The 22,993-nt window shown below is 44.1% G+C and overlaps 2 protein-coding genes across 2 annotated transcripts in view; one reads left to right on the top strand and one right to left on the bottom strand.

Moving 5' to 3' along the window:
• Positions 1-12,020, bottom strand: thop1 (thimet oligopeptidase 1; the record flags this gene model as incomplete). Its single annotated transcript, XM_065956265.1, is given in 14 exon segments — positions 1-108; positions 110-132; positions 267-395; positions 477-663; positions 2,056-2,257; positions 2,337-2,560; positions 3,402-3,544; positions 3,746-3,881; positions 4,593-4,750; positions 4,834-4,936; positions 5,478-5,585; positions 6,414-6,562; positions 9,445-9,651; positions 11,912-12,020. Coding segments are annotated over 14 exon segments (1,890 nt in total), but the record flags the coding sequence as incomplete, so codon positions are not given.
• A 4,508-nt stretch (positions 12,021-16,528) lies between these two features.
• LOC136179504 (small glutamine-rich tetratricopeptide repeat-containing protein alpha-like) overlaps positions 16,529-22,993 on the top strand; it is a gene marked incomplete in the record, with an annotated part of 9,825 nt that continues 3,360 nt past the window's right edge. The window contains 5 exon segments of the mRNA XM_065956395.1: positions 16,529-16,685; positions 21,485-21,630; positions 22,515-22,618; positions 22,735-22,825; positions 22,954-22,993. The exon segment at positions 22,954-22,993 is cut by the window's right edge and continues 60 nt beyond it. Of these exon segments, the coding sequence (XP_065812467.1) occupies positions 21,531-21,630; positions 22,515-22,618; positions 22,735-22,825; positions 22,954-22,993 (335 nt within the window).

The raw sequence follows: 22,993 nt of genomic DNA, 5'->3' as shown, positions 1-22,993 counted from the left end.
GTTCATGATTCCCTCCAGTTTGAAGCGAGCGAAGAACATGTCCATGGAGAACACCTCGCTCCACAGGTAACCGTAATACTGAGCGTCATAACCGCCCGCCAGGTGCCCCGAAGGTCGCCGGCATGTTGGTCCCTGCGGGGGAGAGAGGTCGGAGGTCAGAGGATGCCTAGGCTGTATTCTTTGTACTATACTTTACTGGAAACGCGTTTAAACGGGTGTTTTTTTTACGTTACACTTAGTGATGATGTCATGATTTGAAAAGGTACCTGGCGACGCCGGGATTCCCAGGATTTCCTGACAGAGGCGTCCGTACTCCTCTGCCGCGTCAAGCCCGTTCCTGGTGTGCAGAGCCTGATCCACTTTAGCCAGCACGATCTGCCTCAGGTTAAACAGGCCTGATGGGAGAGATGCACGGTTACCATAGCAACAGCAGAAAAAAGAGAACAAGAAGTCCCGCCCCCCTGTGCGCTACTCACCGGTGTTGGCGAGGCGGGACTTGATGAGTTTGTCGAGCAGCTCGTCGGGGATGGCTTTGTCGGTCTTGTAGTGTTTGGACATTCTCAGCAGAGGCTCGCGCTCCCACACCCAGTTCTCCAACATCTGAGACGGCGCCTCCACAAAGTCCCGCTCCACGTGAGTCCCACTGAACATGGCGTAGTCCGCCTGCAAGCACAGCGACACTCAGAGCACGCCACTTCCTGTTTACACAGTCGACTTTCTCCTCCTCTAACCTTTGAATGAGATTTTATACAGTGACCCGTCAGGTCACTCCACAAACAGGAAGCCACAGCGGTGTCCTCAGGGTGATGGAACTGATCCATATCAAATCGTATGGTATTCTGACGAGAGTATAAAATAATCCATAACACTGCTCCTCCACCGCTGAAGAGCTTTGTGAAACTTCACTACGAGCTTCAAGGTCTGTCTCAAGCAGAGATTTATAGCATCCCTAAACGTGGCTGTGCTTTTTATTTTAACCCTCAGGCATCAGTTTCATATACGACCCTCTGAAGTCACTAAGGACAAAAAATGTCCACTTCTAAAACAACTGATATAAAAATAGAAACATATTGATATTTTTTAGACTTTTTTTTGCATAAATCTCTTAAACAACTCCAGCCCTGCTCAAAAATATCAAATATTGAATAATTATCAGGAATTTTACCCTTTAAATGACAGAATCATATAATAAAACTGTCATTGAAAGGGTTAAATTCCAGATAATTATTCAGTGTTTGATATTTTGGAGCAGGGCTGGAGTTGTTTAAGAGATTTATGCAAAAAAAAAGTAGAAGAAATATCAATCTGTTCTATTTTTATAGCAGTTTTTGTAAATTGGACATTTTTGCCCACCAATGTCCAAACAGGGAAACTACATTTGAAATCTGATGCTACACAAAAACTAACAATGCATCAAAGTCAATATTTTGGATAATCTTTGACATATCCAAGACTGATTTAAAAAAAATCCCCCAGCCACCAAATATTTGTTATTTGGAAAATAACTCATTTTTATGTGTGTCCATAGTGATGCAAGAGGGTTAAAGCCGTTAAAGAACAGAATAATCTCCAAACTCATCGGAAACTTTGCACAAATCTCCACATTTAAGTAAATAAAAAAGATTTTAAGGAACCAGACAACCTCTCAACAGCTCAGGAAAAACGTGTACGTAATGTTTTCATATCTGTATAATGTTCCCAGTTCATCTTCTCTCTTATGAAATGTGTGTGTGTGTGTGTGTGTGTGTGTGTGTGTGACTGGTTGATCTGTATTTTACTCTTGCCATCGTCTGCCCGGGGACAACAGATGGAAATTAGCTAGTCAGCTAAATCTGGTACAAAGGCTCTTTTCTCTTCTGAGACTGATGTTATTTTGTCCCTGATTCAAATAAACTCATTTTACTCCCATAATCCTTTGTAGCCTTTGTACATATTGCAGAGTTTTTTTTAAATTTTAATTACAGAGTTTACACCAATGAGCCTTACATCCTCCAAAGAACAAGTGGACACGTTTACAGATCAGTCTGATGTTGTTGTGAGAGTTCATCAGCTGACCTCGGCACACAGCTGGTGCATGACGTGTCCGAACTCGTGAAAGTACGTCTCCACCTCGTCGTGCTGCAGGAGTGACGGGGCGTCAGCCGTCGGCTTGCTGAAGTTGGCCACCATGGCGGCGATAGACATCTGACGGCGTCCGTCGGGCAGCAGACAGCCGGGCTGCAGGCCGAAGCAGGCGGCGTGCCCGTACTTCCCCTCCCTGAGGACAGGAGAGAGAGGAGACTGAGAATCCTTCTTGTTTACATTCACACTGTGATGTCACTTCTCTGAGTGCTCACCTGGGGTGGAGGTCCAGGTAGAACTGGCCGACCACCTGACCGCTGCTGCGATCCTTAACGCAGTACAGAGTGACGTCTGGGTGCCACACGGCCGCTCCGCCCACAAGCTCGAAGGAAAGACCGAGCAGCTCCTGATAGATCTCCAACAGACCACGAGTCACAACCTCCATCGGAAAATACTCCTTCAACAGGTTCTGATCCACCGCATACTGCGTCTCCTCCACCTGAGGGGAGGGGGGAGGAAGAGGAGAGAGAGGAGGAGGAAGGAGGAGGAGGGGGAAGAGAAAGAGGAGGAGAGAGAGGAGGAGGAGGAAGAGAAAGAGGAGAAAGAGGAGGAGGAGGAGAGAGAGGAGGAGGAGGAAGAGGAGAAAGAGGAGGAGAGAGGAGGAGGAGGAAGAGAAAGAGGAGAAAGAGGAGGAGGAGGAGGAGAGAGAGGAGGAGGAAGAAGAGAAAAAGGAGGAGAGAGAGGAGGAGGAGGAAGAGAAAGAGGAGAAAGAGGAGGAGGAGGAGAGAGAGGAGGAGGAGGAAGAGGAGAAAGAGGAGGAGAGAGGAGGAGGAGGAAGAGAAAGAGGAGAAAGAGGAGGAGGAAGAGAAAGAGGAGAAAGAGGAGGAGGAGGAGAGAGAGGAGGAGGAGGAAGAGGAAGAGGAGAAAGAGGAGGAGAGAGGAGGAGGAGGAAGAGAAAGAGGAGGAGAGAGAGGAGGAGGAGGAAGAGGAGGAGGAAGAGGAGAAAGAGGAGGAGGAGGAGGAGGAAGAGGAGGAGGAAGAGGAGAAAGAGGAGGAGGAGGAGAGAGAGGAGGAGGAGGAAGAGGAAGAGGAGAAAGAGGAGGAGAGAGGAGGAGGAGGAAGAGAAAGAGGAGGAGAGAGAGGAGGAGGAGGAGGAGGAGGAAGAGGAGGAGGAAGAGGAGGAGGAAGAGGAGAGAGAGGAGGAGGAGGAGGAGGAGGAGGAGGAGGAGGAGGAGGAGGAGGACACAGAAGCAACACCGTGTTCAGAAGAAAAGGATCAACAGCAAAGATTTGTTGTGTTTTCAGGATCAACAGGTCCATGTGAGGTGTGAAACTCTCACCTGTGTCATGAAGTAGCGAGTGTCCCAGGCGTGCAGCTCTCCGTTGAAAGGCAGACTTCTCGTCTCACACTCCTTCTCCTTCAGTTTGAGGATGACCGAGCGCTCTTCTTCTCCCAGAGGCTTCAGCTTACGAGCCAACTCCTCTGAAAACACAGAGTGAGAGTGAGAGAGTGTGAGGAGAGAGTTCCTCTGCAGGGACCAAACAGATGAGGTAAGGTTACCATGTTTCACTTTCAGGAGAAATCAAACACAGACTGTTACATGAAACAAGACATCTAGTGTCCATAACCATACTGCTCACATGTTTCTCTCTGCAGGTTTCAGGTGGTCCTTTATTCACTCACCCAGGAAGCTGGCCACCTTCCTCCCAGATTTGGCCATGTTCATCTCCAGGACGAAGTCAGCGTGAGTGCTGAAGCCGAGCAGAGAACATTTCTGAGCACGAAGCTCCACCAGCTCCTTCAGGATGGCCGAGTTCTCCTAAAGAGAGAGCGAGAGAGAGAGAGAGACAGACAGAGCGAGAGAGAGAGAGAGAGACAGAGAGAGAGAGAGACAGAGAGAGAGAGAGAGACAGAGAGAGAGAGACAGAGACAGAGAGAGAGAGAGAGAGACAGAGACAGAGACAGAGAGAGACAGAGAGAGAGAGAGAGAGACAGAGACAGAGAGAGAGAGAGAGAGAGAGAGAGAGAGAGAGAGTGTCAGCACAGCAGGCCATCTGAAGTAGTTTTCAGTTTGATCCAGCAGAGGGCGCTCTCAGGGTAACTCCACCATTGCGTTCACTCTTTTTAAAGATATTCTTTTGGGGCGCTGGTGGCGCATAGGTTAGAGCGCAGGCCCCATGTATGGAGGCTGAAGTTCTCCAAGCGGGCGGCCCAGGTTCGAATCCCGCATGTGGCTCCCTTCCCGCATGTCATTCCCCTTTCTCTCTCTCTCTCTCTCTCCCTCCCTGATTTCTGACTCTATCCACTGTCCTATCGCTCAAATAAAGACATAAAAAAAGCACCTCAGGAGAAACTGGTCTCTCTGCAGACAGCAGCCCACTGATTGGTGGAGAGAAACAGGGTCTCTACAAACCTGCAAATATTTGTGTGCACCATGAACCTCTGTGCACTCTGAACGGTCCTGAAAAAACCTCTGTGCACTCTGAACGGTCTCATCAGTAGGCTTCTGATTGGACGGAGGACGTCTCACCTCTTTGCAGCGGGAGTTGAAGGCCTCCTCGAGCACCCTGCGGGTTTCAGGGACGAAGCATTTCTTCATGGTGGGGAAGTAGTGAGGATACTTGAGTGTGACCTTCAGCTTCTCTCCGTCCTGCTCCAGAGAGCTCAGAAAGTCCTCGGGCAGGCCGCCTGAAACCAACACGGGGTTAATGTGACACCTGACACACACAGAGGAGGGAGCAGGTGTGTGTGTGTGTGTGATGATGACTCACCCAGCTCGTCTCTGCTGAACGTCAGGCTGGTGGTGTCCTCGTTCAGGTTCTTGTTGAAGTCGATGCAGAGGTTGCTCAGTTTCTTCTTGATGCTCTTGATCTCCTGTCAGAGCAGAGAGGTTTGATCATGGTCAGTCACCACACACACAGATAGATTCTGACTCCTTTAAACCAGCCTTTCCCAAACTTAAGACTGCCGCGGCCCGCTTTGAAATACTAAATTACTCCGGGGCCCATTATAAAAATAAAATTCCTGACTACATCTATAACTTTCATTGAGGGTAAATTATTGGACATGACAACATGATATTATGAAAAGATAGACACAAAAATTTACTAAACATTATGTCCATGAATAGTCATGACACACCTTACTAATCACTTAAAGGGTTGACTCATGGTAAATCATCATTATTGTGATATTTATTGTATTTTTTAAATTGTTGGAGGGCTGCAGTACCCACACAGCCCACACTTTGGGAAGCACTCCTCTAAACGGTCATAAAGACGGTATGATCGTGTGAATGTTTGTCTCTGAAATCAAACACTGACTCGGCTCGTCTTAAATCATGAGTGGTGGTCTGCAGGTGTGTGAGTGTCGCTCTGTGTGACTAAAGGTTCAAATATAAAGAAGCAGTATCCACCTCTTGCGTCTCTGTGGGCAGGTGGAGGCCGTTCCTCTTCCCCAGTTTGATCAGTCGCTCCATGTAACGCTTGGACTCTGGGGTGATGCTGTCGGCGTCGATTTTCTTCTGCAGACAGAAACAAAAAAACTTCATAAGAAACAAAAACCTTTAGAGGCGGAGTCAGTAGAAATGTAGAAAAAGGAGAGAGGAGGAAGAGGAGGAGAAGACAGAGGAGGAGGAGGAGGAAGAGGAGACAGAGGAGGAGGAGACAGAGGAGGAGGAGGAAGAGGAGACAGAGGAGGAGGAGACAGAGGAGGAGGAGGGAGAGGAGGAGGAGACAGAGGAGGACGAGGGAGAGGAGCAGAAAGAAGAGGAGGAGGAGGAGGAGACAGAGGAGGAGGAGACAGAGGAGGAGGAGGGAGAGGAGGAGGAGACAGAGGAGGAGGAGGGAGAGGAGGAGGAGACAGAGGAGGACGAGGGAGAGGAGGAGAAAGAAGAGGAGGAGGAGGAGGAGACAGAGGAGGAGGAGGAAGAGGGAGAGGAGGAGGAGGAAGAGGAGGGAGAGGAGGAGGAGACAGAAGAGGAAGAGGAGACAGAGGAGGAGGAAGAGGAAGAGGAGGAGGAGAGCGAGGAGGAGGAAGAGGAGGAGGAGAGCGAGGAGGAGGAAGAGGAGGAGGAGAGAGAGGAGGAGGAAGAGGAGGAGGAGAGAGAGGAGGAGGAAAGTCATTACTGAGTGATATATTTAATTAGGATACTTCAGTATCTGCTGTGACATTCAGTTTTTCTTTTGTTTGTTTTTCTTCTTTTAATAAAGTTAGTTTGTAAAAAATGAGCATGCTGGTGAAATGTAAGAGTCTGCTAACGTCTGAAGTGAGAAAAGACGAACAGAACCAGGAGCTGCAGTTCAACACCTCCATCTGGATGTGACCTGTGATTGGACGACGGCGTGCTCACCTCCAGAGCGACGATCCTCAGGTAAACGTCCTCCCTCATGCTCATCTCCACGTCGAACTCCGACAGCTGCTTGTCGGCCTCGGTGCTCGCCGTTCTCACTTCCTTGGAGGGAGACACGTGCTGCGGGAAGTCCAGCATGTTCCTCTGGACTGAGAGACAGTGGGCGAAGTCAGACAGGGGGGCGGGGTCAGGGGGAAGAAAGGGCAGCGTCGGCGGCCAGGAGAGACACCACAAAAAACGTCACCATCAGTTTGGAAAGGCAGCTAATGTTTACTTTTGTTTGTGAGTCGACTGATGTTTAAAATATTAAACTACTTATTCTGATTCAGCCGACAAAACGATAAGACGTGAAGGATTCGCTCCTAAAGGTTTACCAGAACCAGAGAAGCCACGCCTTCTGTCAAACTAACTAACCACGGCGAGCAGCAAAGCCTCACGTGGAAGAAACTGGGACCTGTTTCCTAAAAGTCACCAAAATTAAAAAATGAAAATATTGTAGATGCAGTAATGGATTTTAGATTCATCTAACGTCTGATTTACTTTCTAAAAACTTAAAAATCACTATTTCTTTAAATGTGTTTTGATCCACAGCCACAAACAGAAAAAGATTCTATAAAAATGGCACAAGCACAGCTTCTTCATTTTCTTCATGTTTCCCGTCTAAAATCCAGCAGAGCTCAGATAAACGTTCTCTTTGAGCGCCTGACGCTTGTGAACACACATTGAGAGTTCAGAGTTTTGTAATAAACTTGTGAACGGTCAGAGAGCTGCAGTGGAAACGTTGGGAGTGTTTTCAGCTCCACACAAAGCCTCGGCGCTCTATTGTAGCAGCAGCAGCAGCGGTCGTGTTCAGCTGCTTTCTCTGCAAACTGCTGATCAGAGTGAACATCACAAACATACTGTGCTGACTCTAAGCTACGCTGCAGACCGCACAAAGGACGCCACACCTGACCGCACGCTGTGTTTGAACTCTGTGCATTCAGGTTGATTATCCGACGTATGTAGAAATATCTGGACGGAGCATTAAAGTCATAAAACACAATGTTCTGATTTTTTCTTCCGGTCTTCAAACATCTCGTTCAGACTGCCGAGTGTTTGAGAGAAAGCGAGCAGCTGTTTGTGGACGATATGAAATATTTACTGTAAAACTTCTATTAATAGCCCAGCAGACTTTCTATTTAAAACATCCCTCTTGACCCCTCCCTTCATATGGGACAGGCGTCAACACGAGACGGTCTTTAATGATTTTCAAACAGAACTGACTTTGTACGACATCCCATCTAAACCGCTCCGCTGCACTCAGAGATAGTGGGAGACATCTTTGTTTATATTTTTGATCTGCAAACTAATCATCATAAATACATCGAGGCCTCTAATCGAGAGCTGCAACATGCAGCAACATCAGGCACTTAAAAGGGGCGGGGCCTCAAATGAGAAGGGCTTCTATTTGAATGTTTACAGCAGTGGTGTCCAAACTTTTTTTCTTGCGGGCCAAAATTGTCGTGTTAGAATCGCTCGCGGGCCACAGGTTTTGTTTTTTAAAATATAGTTTTAAAAATAGTAAGGCTTTGTAGATCAGAATCAAAAGGCTCGCTAAAGAAACCCTTTAATAAAAGAAATCAAATATTTTGATTTCTTCGTTCTACTTTATTTGTTTTTTTCTCAGAATCAAGTCTGTAACGTGGTTCATGTTTTTGGAAAAGCTTTCTGCATTTAGCTCAGGTCATTAAATGGTTAAACAACAGTCCGCTTGTTTACAAAAACTTTACATAAGTTTTTTTTCATAGTTTACAAAATAATGTGTAAAATAGTAAAAGATGTAGATTTAAAAAAAACAACAACATACACGTTACTGAACATTTTCTATTTTAGGAATATTGTTCAGCGCTTGTTAACATGAAAAAGAAAAATAAGATAATGTGCCGATCTTAATCAAAATCTTCTGATTCTTCATTTGAAGTCACGAGCCGCAAAAAATCCCTTCAAGGGCCGCAAATGGCCCTCGGGCCGCACTTTAGACACCCCTGGTTTACAGTATTTCTAAGATGACGGGAGGGGAACCCAACACGATCCGCATGAAGTTCGTTTGAATGCAGGAAAGATCTAGAATAACAATGTTTTTGTTCTTTAATGATGGCCTCTGATCACGAGCTGATCATTAAAGTGTCTTTAGCGTTTTGACAAATACGTTTGGAATATTTTTAACTACATACTGGTCACAGAAAACACACGATGACTTTGTTAACTGAAGTCAAACGATGGTTCTCGTTGTAGTCTTTCATTGAGAGTTCAGAGTTTGAGTTTCTGTCCTTCAGCTTGGAGAAACATTTCATTCACTGGTTTTAGTTGGTTTTGTTTGATTCTCTTTCACAAAGAGACGTCGATCTCTGCCTCCGCCTCCTGTACGTACAGCCAATCACAATGTGCTACATCATTATACAAATGCAGACGGAGGACTCCGAGCAGATCTGGTACCTACACCGGATGCAAAGGGAGCTCCTCAATCTGAGGAACAGCACGTTGGCTTGTTAATAAATCCTTTAAACGAGAGCTCCTCGCTATGCAGATCTGGTTTTTTTGCTTCTATGTTTTGATTTTGGACTTTATTGTTGGATTTAGAATATGATACATCTTTATGGTCATTGCTATAAAAAGAAAGCAAACAGTTAAGTAGCTCTCGACAGTTGCAGCAAATACAGAAATGTTGTTTTGGTTTTGCTGAATTTTTATCTCAGATATCCGCAGGTCCTTGAACACATCATCACACACAGTCCCTCCTCTGAGCCGCTGCCACACCTAAAACTGAAACGAACCGTCTGAAAGGAAGTAAATCCATTTAACGGGGGGCAGCAGATGTAGAGAACAACCTTGACGTTTAACGTGTGTCTGTCACCTGAACAAAGAGAGTGTTGTGATATCAGCAGCAGGAGTTTATGTGTCGTATTTCTCTGAACTTAAAGTCCTCTGTAAAACTCACACGACTCAGTGAGATCATTTAAACCCTAGAAGATGGAGAGGGATGGATACTGACCAGTGTAGTCGACCTCCACATCAGCGAGGGCCTTCAGCGTGTTTTCGAAGGTGACGCTCTCGATGTCCAGCGCTCCGACGCGGTCGTACACGACCTTGGTGTTGGCGATGAGCTCATCGGAGAGCTGCTTGATCTGCTCGGGGCTCAGGTCCCAACGCAGCCGGTTCTCAGAGCAGACCGCCGCCGGGCTGCCAAACACCACCTCACCTGGGATGACAGGAAGCAACATGACGGGCGAGGAGAGGCGACATATGAAGACATGAGCAGCAGGAGGATGTTGAGTTTCATCAGAGTTATTTTAAATACTGTAAAACTATTTATTCTAAAACTGTTAATTTGAGACATTCCTGTCATTTAAAATGTTATTTTGCAAACTAACAAATAAATGTTAGCATCAGATGAATGTAGTGCTGCAGCTTTCAGGGAAATTCTCAGACTGTACATGTTGTCCAGTTCATGTAACAAGGGCCCGACCCATATGGATTTTTGAGGCGATACTGATATTCCACAAAGCAACTTTTTCTCTCATGTTTGACATGAAAACAAGTCAGAGTTGGTTCAAATAAACTCTTCTCTGAATCAGTTGTCAGGAGAACTCGATGAGGTATGACCTCGGTATGAGGTCGATACCGAGGTTGCATCCCTATCAGATGTAGTAATGTTGGTTACCAGTCCCAGTTATGGAGACACTGGTTCAGGTGCCTCTTTTTATCACTGTAGTTATTCTGGACCCCGGAAAGGCCCAGTGAGTGGCCCCTCCATGGATCTATTTAACAATATCAGTGCATTCATGTTGTTTCAGTAGAGTTAGCGCTGGCCTCCTGGCTCTGCCTGGTTCTGTTTTAACTGTTGGAGCTTCCTGAAAAGAAATGTGCTCACATGTTATTGTCGGGGTCAAAGGCCTTAACCTCTTTTCTTCCTGGCCTCCGGACTTTTGTGCAGGCAGAGACACCCTGCCCGAGATTACTAACCATTAAGTTGTAGAGATATGACGGCGGATACAGTCAGAACTCAGAGAGAGAGAGCTGGGAATGACATGCAGGAGAGGAGCCACCTGAACCCAGGCCCGGCCCGCCTGGAGGTCCACAGCCGGGGTACATGGGGCGTGTGCCCTGATCTCCACACAGCTTTAAAGTTACAAAACAGGGTTCTCATAGTATTTTAAAAAGAGGGGCTTTACATTGTGAAACAGGCAACAACGAATCAAACGTGTCTGTGATGTGTTGAGAACTGAAAGAGAGCTTTTTGGTTTGCTTACACTTCAGGACCCTAATGGACCCCTCAAAGCTGCCCCCCATGCCCCTTACACTTCAGAACCCTAATGGACCCCTCAAAGCTGCCCCCCATGCCCCCCATGCCCCTTACACTTCAGAACCCTAATGGACCCCTCAAAGCTGCCCCCCATGCCCCCCATGCCCCTTACACTTCAGAACCCTAATGGACCCCTCAAAGCTGCCCCCCATGCCCCTTACACTTCAGGACCCTAATGGACCCCTCAAAGCTGCCCCCCATGCCCCTTACACTTCAGGACCCTAATGGACCCCTCAAAGCTGCCCCCCATGCCCCTTACACTTCAGAACCCTAATGGACCCCTCAAAGCTGCCCCCCATGCCCCTTACACTTCAGAACCCTAATGGACCCCTCAAAGCTGCCCCCCATGCCCCTTACACTTCAGAACCCTAATGGACCCCTCAAAGCTGCCCCCCATGCCCCTTACACTTCAGAACCCTAATGGACCCCTCAAAGCTGCCCCCCATGCCCCTTATGCCCCCCCTTCATTATTGTAAATAGAACTTTTGTTGAGTATTTATGTTAAATTATTTCATCTTCCTTTCTCTCTTGTTGTTATTGTTGTTGTTGTTGTTATTATTGTTGTTGTTGTTGTTGTTATTGTTGTTTTTATCTGAACCCTGAGTCTATAATAACGTTTTAAATAATTAAATAGATTAATATTTGTATTTAAAAAGGTTTAGAATAGACCGACTTTTAAATGGAGTTTGTCACATTGTTCGTTTTAAACATTTAAAATGATTTACAGGGAACAGAAGAAGAAGAAGAAGAAGAAGAAGAAGAAGAAGAAGAAGAGCTTCAGGTCTGAGCTGAAAAGAGCTAACATGCTAACATGCTAAACAGAACAACAGAGAAGAACAAACAACACACAATGAAAACACCTGCTGCTGTGGTTTAGTATAACCAGGTGTGATAGCATGTAGCGTTAGCATGTAGCGTTAGCATGTAGCGTTAGCATGTAGCGTTACAATGTAGCGTTAGCATGTAGCGTTAGCATGTAGCGTTAGCATGTAGCGTTAGCATGTAGCGTTAGCATGTAGAATGACGTTAGCTAAATCAGATGAAAGCTAATAAATGATAAATGATGACAGAGTCTGAGAGGAAACATGGCGGACAGAAGACGGGTTTTAAATAACAACTGGTTCAGTCCCACTGAAGATGTTTTTAAACCGCTCACCTGTCGGCCCCATGTTCAGGTAAATGAATGAAGGTTCGTTACGTCCGTTTGCTCAACTGTCAAAGCGCGAGCGCTGCTGCTGCGGAGGAGGAAGAGGATTAAAAAGAACTACAGACGTAAAGACTACACTTCCGCCTATGCATTTCAAAATAAAATCCTAAAAAAATCCTGTAAAAGTTGAAAGGTAAGACTAAATTAAGGTCACGGTAGTCACCATTAACTGGTTGCATGGTAATTAGTAGCATACTGGCTGCTAATAGTCATTACTACTTTCATACTGTGCAATATTTATTTTATTTTATATTTCATACTGTGCAATATTTATTTTATATTATATTTCTGCAATATTTTACATTTCATACTGTGCAATATTTATTTTATTTTATATTTCTGCAATATTTTACATTTCATACTGTGCAATATTTATTTTATTTTATATTTCTGCAATATCTATTTATATTCTGTTATGCTACCACCTGTAAATAACTCCTACCATACATTGCCCATCCTACCTGAATGAGAGTTCCTTTTTTTAATTTTCTTCTTCTGTTGTTTTTAGCTGTGGATGCTTGTATGTGTGTGCACTTTAAGGTGAAGCCAAATAATTTCGTTGTACAATTGTTTAATGACAATAAAGACATTCTATTCTAAATGCTGATAAGTATTTTATTCTTCATGACCATAATCTGCCCTCAATACTCTGCTAATTATTGTTTTTTTCTTTATTTTCTTTATGTTTTATGCTTTATCAAGCAATACAAATCGACAAAGCAGGGATACGTATGACTGTTTTAGACTGAGCGAATATAAACAACATACATTTGATTTAACAATGCTATCATGACATACAACAAAAAACATAAACATAAAGGGTTAGAGCCCAATAAAAGAATAGATAAATACATTAAATCTATTTGAATGGCTGTTTGGGGTTTAATTAAATGAAGACTAGAAATGCATTCATTAATGGATAAGGCATTTTTTAGGTTTCATATTTCAGAGAAAAATATAGATTGTTCTTTTAGGAAAAATACAAATTGTGGGATTACTTTGAAAAATTGACATTTACGCATAGAATATATGGTAAAAAATAATCAAGTTATTAAATAAAAACTCCAATATTTTGTCCTCCATTATCAAAACCAATCTAATAATTAAAACTTAGTAAAACAAGTCTGGCTCATGTTATTACCCAAGATCCAATTTTGAAATTTCTCCCAAAATAAATAATAAATATTGCAAGAAAGGAAAATAAGTTGTGTCAATTTCAGATGTGTATTCATTTAGGTTAATATTGAACGCAAAAATGATTTATCGGAATATATATCATTTAGTTTTAAAGTACACTTCCTTGGCTTTCTGTGTTTCAGGGAATTTGACATAAGTGCATCTTATCCTCTGTAAGACTACAGTAGATTACCTCTCGAACACATACTTCCTTTCCAAAAGTGAAGGAAAACATTTTTAGAAAGTGAGGTTCTTAAGAATTTGCTATTGCACTTCTTTTTTGAGAAAGGACAATCTGGAAGAAACAACGGGTCGGGTACAATTGAAGAACTGTAAAAGTTTATAACAAAGAGCCCTTCATAGTACGGATGAGGGTTTCTGGAAGAAAATCAGAGTTAAATATTGCTCCGTTAATGTTTTGGAAAAAGCAATTATGTCAAAAAAGTTAGGGGAAAACACAATACTCATTGAGCTCACTGTCGCCAAGAAAGCAATCCTCCTCAACTGGAAAAGCAGAAAAAAACTAAACACCTCAGTATGGATAGACCTCTTTGTCGAACACATCACCATGGAAAAACTTACAGCATCCATACACAATAAAACACACCAATTTCTGACAACTTGGGAGCCAATCCTCACCTCACTACTTCCCGAACAACATAGTTCAAACCCCTGATATTCACTACCACAAATATAGACTCATACAAATACATACACACACTTACACAAATAGACACACATAAATACACATACACACACATAAAGACACACACACACTTACACAAATAGACACACATAAATACACATACACACACACATAAAGACACACACACACTTACACAAATAGACACACATAAATACATATACACACACACAAAGACACACACACACTTACACAAATAGACACACATAAATACACATACACACACACAAAGACACACACACACTTACACAAATAGACACACATAAATACACATACACACACACAAAGACACACACACACTTACACAAATAGACACACATAAATACACATACACACACATAAAGACACACACACACACTTACACAAATAGACACACATAAATACACATACACACACACATAAAGACACACACACACTTACACAAATAGACACACATAAATACACATACACACACACATAAAGACACACACACACTTACACAAATAGACACACATAAATACATATACACACACACAAAGACACACACACACTTACACAAATAGACACACATAAATACATATACACACACACAAAGACACACACACACTTACACAAATAGACACACATAAATACACATACACACACACAAAGACACACACACACTTACACAAATAGACACACATAAATACACATACACACACACACTTACACAAATAGACACACATAAATACACATACACACACACAAAGACACACACACACTTACACAAATAGACACACATAAATACACATACACACACATAAAGACACACACACACTTACACAAATAGACACACATAAATACACACACACACTTACACAAATAGACACACATAAATACACATACACACACACATAAAGACACACACACACTTACACAAATAGACACACATAAATACACATACACACTTACACAAATAGACACACATAAATACTCATACACACACATAAATACACACACACACTTACACAAATAGACACACATAAATACTCATCCACACACACACATAAAGACACACACACTTACACAAATAGACACACATAAATACACATACACACACAAAGACACACACACACTTACACAAATAGACACACATAAATACACATACACACACATAAAGACACACACACACACTTACACAAATAGACACACATAAATACACATACACACACACAAAGACACACACACACTTACACAAATAGACACACATAAATACACATACACACACATAAAGACACACACACACACTTACACAAATAGACACACATAAATACACATACACACACACAAAGACACACACACACACTTACACAAATAGACACACATAAATACACATACACACACATAAAGACACACACACACTTACACAAATAGACACACATAAATACACATACACACACATAAAGACACATACACACACATAAAGACACACACACACTTACACAAATAGACACACATAAATACACATACACACACATGAAGACACATACACACACATAAAGACACACACACACTTACACAAATAGACACACATAAATACACATACACACACACAAAGACACATACACACTTACACAAATAGACACACATAAATACTCATACACACACACAAAGACACACACACACTTACACAAATAGACACACATAAATACACATACACACACATAAAGACACATACACACACATAAAGACACACACACACTTACACAAATAGACACACATAAATACACATCCACACACATAAAGACACATACACACTTACACAAATAGACACACATAAATACACATACACACACATAAAGACACACACACACTTACACAAATAGACACACATAAATACACATACACACACATAAAGACACACACACACTTACACAAATAGACACACATAAATACACATACACACACATAAAGACACACACACACTTACACAAATAGACACACATAAATACACATACACACACATAAAGACACACACACACTTACACAAATAGACACACATAAATACACATACACACTTACACAAATAGACACACATAAATACACATACACACACATAAAGACACACACACACTTACACAAATAGACACACATAAATACACATACACACACATAAAGACACACACACACTTACACAAATAGACACACATAAATACACATACACACACACACACATAAAGACACATACACAAAGACACACACCCTTTCTGTATAACTATCATAATTTATTTATGAATTTATTTTTCTCTTACCGTCAAATTTAATCTTTTCTTATTACTATTATTATTATTATTATTGTCTTTAGCCACCATTTTATTATGACCTATTTGTTGATTGATTTCCTCTCCCCCCTAATATTCATATCATATTCATCATCACAAACTTTCATCACAGCCACTCTCATTTTTCATGCATCTCTTTTTCTTTCTTTCTTTTTTCTTTCTCCAATCCAGATGATTGTCTGTTTTTCTTTGGTTGCCTTGTTGTATTCATGTCGTGTCTCCTACATACTTTTGCTCTTGTCATGTCCCTCACTTGTCTTGTAATGTTCTGCATCACCTAATAAAAATAAAAAAATAAAAAATAAAAAAAAAGTTAGGGGAAATTAGAAAGAAAAACCTTTAATACTCTTATTCTGAAAGTGATTTTGAAACATTTCCGGTATTTTCCAGTTTTCCATTACCAGACCTCAACGGCGCCTTGTCGTGGCGTCATAACTCCGCGTCAAGCTTATTAGCTAGCTAAGTAGCGACTTCTCGAAGGTGCGGAGCTAACGTCAGCTAACCGTTAGCCGGGTAATCTTTGCCTGAAATACAGAGACAGCTGGTAAGAACTGCGCACTAACGTGTCATTTACAGAGTCACGACAGTTACCTAAATGTGGAATTAGTGTTGTAGTTAACGGAATGGGATTAGCTTAGCATGCTAGCTTTTGAAGTCGTGCCGCTGTGATTCGGAGAACACGTCACGCCGAACTCCGTCTGAATATCCGACGAAACGTTTTCACATCGTGTCTGCTTCCCTCCACAAGTCTGTTACAACAACAACAAGGACGTGTTGGTAACTGTTAGCAGGCATACTTTAATTCGGCGTACTTTAATGACGTCAGATATTTCTCTAAATGACGTCACTACAGGATTTAGTGACTGACTCGACCTTTTGTCAGCTTCTCACTTCAACCTGTTTGTGAGGGTTAAAACACGTAACGAACTGTTAAACACTCACCGTGGGTTTTAAACATGAACACTTTAATGTTTTCATTGTTGCTCTGTGGGGAAGTTAAAGGAAGATCATCATTCATCTTTTATTGACATTATTTAGTGAGAACTTGTTACCAAATAAGTCACAAATATACCCGAATTTTCCTAAAAGCAGCCAATATTCCGTCTACAAAATAAATACCACCCTTTCAACTACTTCCACATGATGGTGATGATCCAAGGCAGGTTAAAGTGAAACTACATGAGAGCCAGCAGGCTAACTGATTAGCAACCAGCTAACTGATTAGCAACCAGCTAAGTGTGTGTCCGGAACATGACCTCAGAGGAGAAACGTTTATCCTCCAGTCACAGCTTTGATCTGCTCAATGCGAACTGTTGTTATCATGTTGTAGAGACATAACCCGGAGTTAGCTTGTGTTAGCTTGTGTTAGCTTGTGTTAGCTGTCAGCTTGTGAGCGTCACTGTGAGTCATGTCGAGTTGAACTGAGATGCTAGAATCTTCTACAAGCAGAGTCACTAAACCTCAGAGTCAGAGACGCCCAGGACCAGACTGAGTGCAGACTGAGTGCAGACTGAGTGCAGACTGAGTGCAGACTGAGTGCAGTCTGAGTGCAGACTGAGTGCAGTCTGAGTGCAGACTGAGTGCAGACTGAGTGCAGTCTGAGTGCAGACTGAGTGCAGTCTGAGTGCAGACTGAGTGCAGTCTCAGTGCAGACTGAGTGCAGACTGAGTGCAGACTGAGTGCAGTCTGAGTGCAGACTGAGTGCAGTCTGAGTGCAGTCTCAGTGCAGACTGAGTGCAGACTGAGTGCAGTCTGAGTGCAGTCTCAGTGCAGACTGAGTGCAGACTGAGTGCAGACTGAGTGCAGTCTGAGTGCAGACTGAGTGCAGTCTCAGTGCAGACTGAGTGCAGACTGAGTGCAGTCTGAGTGCAGACTGAGTGCAGACTGAGTGCAGTCTGAGTGCAGTCTCAGTGCAGACTGAGTGCAGACTGAGTGCAGTCTGAGTGCAGACTGAGTGCAGACTGAGTGCAGACTGAGTGCAGTCTGAGTGCAGACTGAGTGCAGTCTCAGTGCAGACTGAGTGCAGACTGAGTGCAGTCTGAGTGCAGACTGAGTGCAGTCTCAGTGCAGACTGAGTGCAGACTGAGTGCAGTCTGAGTGCAGTCTGAGTGCAGTCTGAGTGCAGACTGAGTGCAGACTGAGTGCAGTCTCAGTGCAGTCTGAGTGCAGTCTGAGTGCAGTCTGAGTGCAGACTGAGTGCAGACTGAGTGCAGTCTGAGTGCAGTCTCAGTGCAGACTGAGTGCAGTCTGAGTGCAGACTGAGTGCAGACTGAGTGCAGTCTCAGTGCAGTCTCAGTGCAGACTGAGTGCAGTCTCAGTGCAGACTGAGTGCAGTCTCAGTGCAGTCTGAGTGCAGACTGAGTGCAGACTGAGTGCAGACTGAGTGCAGACTGAGTGCAGTCTCAGTGCAGACTGAGTGCAGACTGAGTGCAGACTGAGTGCAGTCTGAGTGCAGACTGAGTGCAGACTGAGTGCAGACTGAGTGCAGTCTGAGTGCAGACTGAGTGCAGTCTGAGTGCAGTCTGAGTGCAGTCTCAGTGCAGACTGAGTGCAGACCGAGTGCAGTCTCAGTGCAGACTGAGTGCAGTCTCAGTGCAGTCTGCACTCAGTCTGAGTGCAGACTGAGTGCAGACTGAGTGCAGTCTCAGTGCAGACTGAGTGCAGTCTCAGTGCAGACTGAGTGCAGACTGAGTGCAGTCTGAGTGCAGTCTGAGTGCAGACTGAGTGCAGACTGAGTGCAGTCTCAGTGCAGACTGAGTGCAGACTGAGTGCAGTCTCAGTGCAGTCTGAGTGCAGTCTCAGTGCAGACTGAGTGCAGTCTGAGTGCAGTCTGAGTGCAGTCTGAGTGCAGACTGAGTGCAGACTGAGTGCAGTCTGAGTGCAGTCTGAGTGCAGTCTGAGTGCAGACTGAGTGCAGACTGAGTGCAGTCTGAGTGCAGTCTGAGTGCAGACTGAGTGCAGACTGAGTGCAGTCTGAGTGCAGTCTCAGTGCAGACTGAGTGCAGACTGAGTGCAGTCTCAGTGCAGTCTCAGTGCAGACTGAGTGCAGACTGAGTGCAGTCTGAGTGCAGACTGAGTGCAGTCTCAGTGCAGTCTGAGTGCAGTCTCAGTGCAGACTGAGTGCAGTCTGAGTGCAGTCTCAGTGCAGACTGAGTGCAGTCTGAGTGCAGTCTCAGTGCAGACTGAGTGCAGTCTCAGTGCAGACTGAGTGCAGTCTCAGTGCAGTCTCAGTGCAGACTGAGTGCAGTGTTAGTGCAGACTGAGTGCAGTCTCAGTGCAGTCTGAGTGCAGACTGAGTGCAGTCTCAGTGCAGTCTGAGTGCAGACTGAGTGCAGTCTCAGTGCAGTCTGAGTGCAGTCTCAGTGCAGTCTGAGTGCAGTCTCAGTGCAGTCTCAGTGCAGACTGAGTGCAGTCTCAGTGCAGTCTGAGTGCAGACTGAGTGCAGTCTCAGTGCAGTCTCAGTGCAGACTGAGTGCAGTCTCAGTGCAGACTGAGTGCAGTCTGAGTGCAGTCTCAGTGCAGTCTGAGTGCAGTCTGAGTGCAGTCTCAGTGCAGTCTGAGTGCAGTCTCAGTGCAGACTGAGTGCAGTCTCAGTGCAGACTGAGTGCAGTCTGAGTGCAGTCTCAGTGCAGTCTGAGTGCAGTCTCAGTGCAGACTGAGTGCAGTCTGAGTGCAGTCTCAGTGCAGTCTGAGTGCAGTCTCAGTGCAGTCTGAGTGCAGTCTCAGTGCAGACTGAGTGCAGTCTCAGTGCAGACTGAGTGCAGACTGAGTGCAGTCTCAGTGCAGACTGAGTGCAGTCTCAGTGCAGTCTCAGTGCAGTCTGAGTGCAGACTGAGTGCAGACTGAGTGCAGACTGAGTGCAGACTGAGTGCAGACTGAGTGCAGACTGAGTGCAGTCTTAGTGCAGACTGAGTGCAGACTGAGTGCAGTCTTAGTGCAGACTGAGTGCAGACTGAGTGCAGTCTGAGTGCAGTCTCCGTCCTGCCAGTCCCCATTACCCCAAAGTTTAGTGTGAGTTCAGATCCAATAGGAGCTTCAGTTTAATCACTTTAATGTGTTTATTTAAAGATGTTTAATGCAGGGCTGTTTCTAGACTTTTTGGGGCCCCTGTGCAAGATCCTGTATGGGGACCCCTATTTTGTTGAACTACAATGAATGCATTCCAAACTTCAGTTTAGATGACAGCCCGTCCTAACAGCAAAGACAAGAGCGAGCGTCAGCAACAAAATCATCTTTATTCTCGTTACTTTTAAAGGTCCCATATTCTTCTTCTTCTGGTTTTATCTGCTCTTTAGTGTGTTTTCCAAGTGTCCTGTGCATGTTTAGTCACATCTATGTGCAGAAATTCAAAGTCTGTGGAAACGCAGCTTCTCCTACGTCCTCCTGTTAGCTGTAGCATTAGCTGCATGTAACGCTTGGTTCTAGCCCCCCTCGATAAAAACGTGTCAGTGTGACGTCATTGTCAGTGTGAGATCACTGATCTAAGCCCATTGGCTCGTTGTGGCCCAGCAGCTTATGTTGAAATTTCCGAGAAGCGTGCTGAGCAACTGACCAATAACGACAGAGCGGATCGGCAGACCAATCAGAGCAGACTTGGCCCACGTGGGATCTAACAGTGTGGGCTCAACAGAGTGTAGCTGACGGACTCAGAGCGTAGAGGGAGCGAGGAGGAGCAGTTCATGAAAACAGACACTTTTTAAAAACTTTATCTATAGTGAACGTACAAAAGTAGGAACATAGATTAAATATATGAACCCCAGAAAGGGCAGAATATGGACTCTTTAAAAGTCCTAACTGCCCCAGAGAGACGCAGCGGGCCGATGTGGAGCGTCGTTTTTACTACAAACGTCCTGTTTCTGTTTTCCTCTCTGTCGCCTGCATTTTCTCCCTCAACAGAGCTCGTTAGCTTCTTGTAAAAAGTGGAGTTATCGGTGCATTAATAATATCCACAGCCGTGATTAAAATGTTGACCTTTGACCTGTGTCAACACCGGAGAAAAACCTTGTTTAGCTCACTGCGAGCCGTTCAGCGACGAGCCTCTGAGTGTTGTGATTTGAGTCGACAGCTCGTCAACACAAAGCACCACACTTCAACTTGTCCAACCTTCAAAATAAGAGCACCACCGTGTCTTAATGTTTACAAGAGGAAACTGAAACTCACAAAGCAGAGAATAAAATATTAAATGCAACTTTTAGTCAAAACATGACTGAAGATCTGTAAGAACATATTCATCTTTTTGATACGATCGATCCTGAAAAAACAGAATGTTTAGTTTTCAACACGTAGTATCAAAAAGTTTGACATCCTTATTAGCTGGTTGACGTCTCTTCTTGTCGTGTGCAGGGTCTCTCTCCTCCGTGTCCACAGAGAGGTCTGAACCTCCGTCACCATGACAGACAACAAGCGCCTCGCCTTCTCCATCATCCAGTTCCTCCACGATCAGATGCAGTCAGGGAATCTGACCTCGGGGGCTCAGGAGAGTCTGGAAGGTGAGTCGTCCTCATGACACAGGATGTACACAGAACAGCAGGATGGGACATGTTGTGATACCAGGTTTTAAAGCTTACACACGATAACCTGAGGGAGGAAAAGCGTGCAGACAGTCTATGGTCGTGCACCGATGAGGGAGTTTGTACCACGATGAAATGTTGCTTGAATTAAGATAAGGATAGGATAATACTTCATTAATCCCCAGAGGGGAAATTTGGGCATTGCAGCAGCAAGACAGAGAAAGAAGTAATACAAAATTCACAGGATAGATAAGATAAATATAGATAGAAACAACAATAGGATGTATATACAAAAGAATATAAATTAATATAAATATAAATGTAGAACACTCAAACATCTCAAAGTAGACTGTGGGGAGAGTTTGCTGCTTTACGCTTAAAAATGTTAAAAGAAGGACGAAGTCTGGTACAGTCGATACTTCCACATTTAAGCCGTTTTCACAGCTACACTCCTGAAAATATGTAGATATGCCTCACAGCAGGAGACCATCAGGAGTTTTTCAAGTCTGAACGCACTATTAGACATGGCTGATTATTTCTGAGGTTCAACTTCTCCAACAGAGTGAGACCTCTTCTCTTATAAACCATCGTCTTATCTCAGCTAAGCTCCCTTTCACATGAAATCCATCATTTACACTTATGGAATACTTAGAATCAAACCGTCCGTCTTTAGACAAAGTAGCTCCTTCAAAATAAGACCAGAGTCTCTCTCATCAAGGACTCTGATCTGGATCAGGGCCAAACCCTCTGAAGGGGAACACCCCAGGCTGTGATAATGTCGGGGTGGACTGTAGATCCTGTTCTGGGAGTGTCCTCTCTGTCCTGCGTGCTGAAGAGTGCTCGCCCTTTTTTTTTTTTTTTAGTTGCTGTTCAGTGTTTGGAGACGGCGTTTGAAGTTTCCACCGACGACCAGAGTCTTGCCGTCCCCATGTCGTTACCGGAGATCTTCGCGTCGGCCACAGCAAAGGTAGACTCTCTGACACGGTGTGAATAGGACCGCTGAAGTTCCTGTCTGAGGTTTATCCAGGAGATGTATTCATGCCGTCTTTAAAAAGCAGAGTGTGTTCTGTGTGTTTGTCTCAGTTTCCAGAAGAGTCGCAGGTCAACAACAACGCCACTCAGAACAGCCTCACTGAGGAACAGAGATCCGAGGCCGAGATACTCAAAACGGACGGTAAACTTTACGACCACGATGAGGAGGAGGAAAGATCTGAATAAAGACGCTCCTGCTGCATTTTATTTCTTTCCTGAAGTTTCTCTTCAGTAAAAATCTGCCTGGTTTTGTTTTTCTCTCGTCGGCAGGAAACGACCAAATGAAAGTGGAGAACTTCTCAGCTGCAGT

Source organism: Labrus bergylta, chromosome 6 (assembly GCF_963930695.1).
Source record: "Labrus bergylta chromosome 6, fLabBer1.1, whole genome shotgun sequence".
Classification (NCBI taxonomy): domain Eukaryota; kingdom Metazoa; phylum Chordata; class Actinopteri; order Labriformes; family Labridae; genus Labrus; species Labrus bergylta.
The sequence above is the reverse complement of the archived record's forward strand: the minus strand, read 5'-3'. Positions and strand labels throughout refer to the sequence as shown.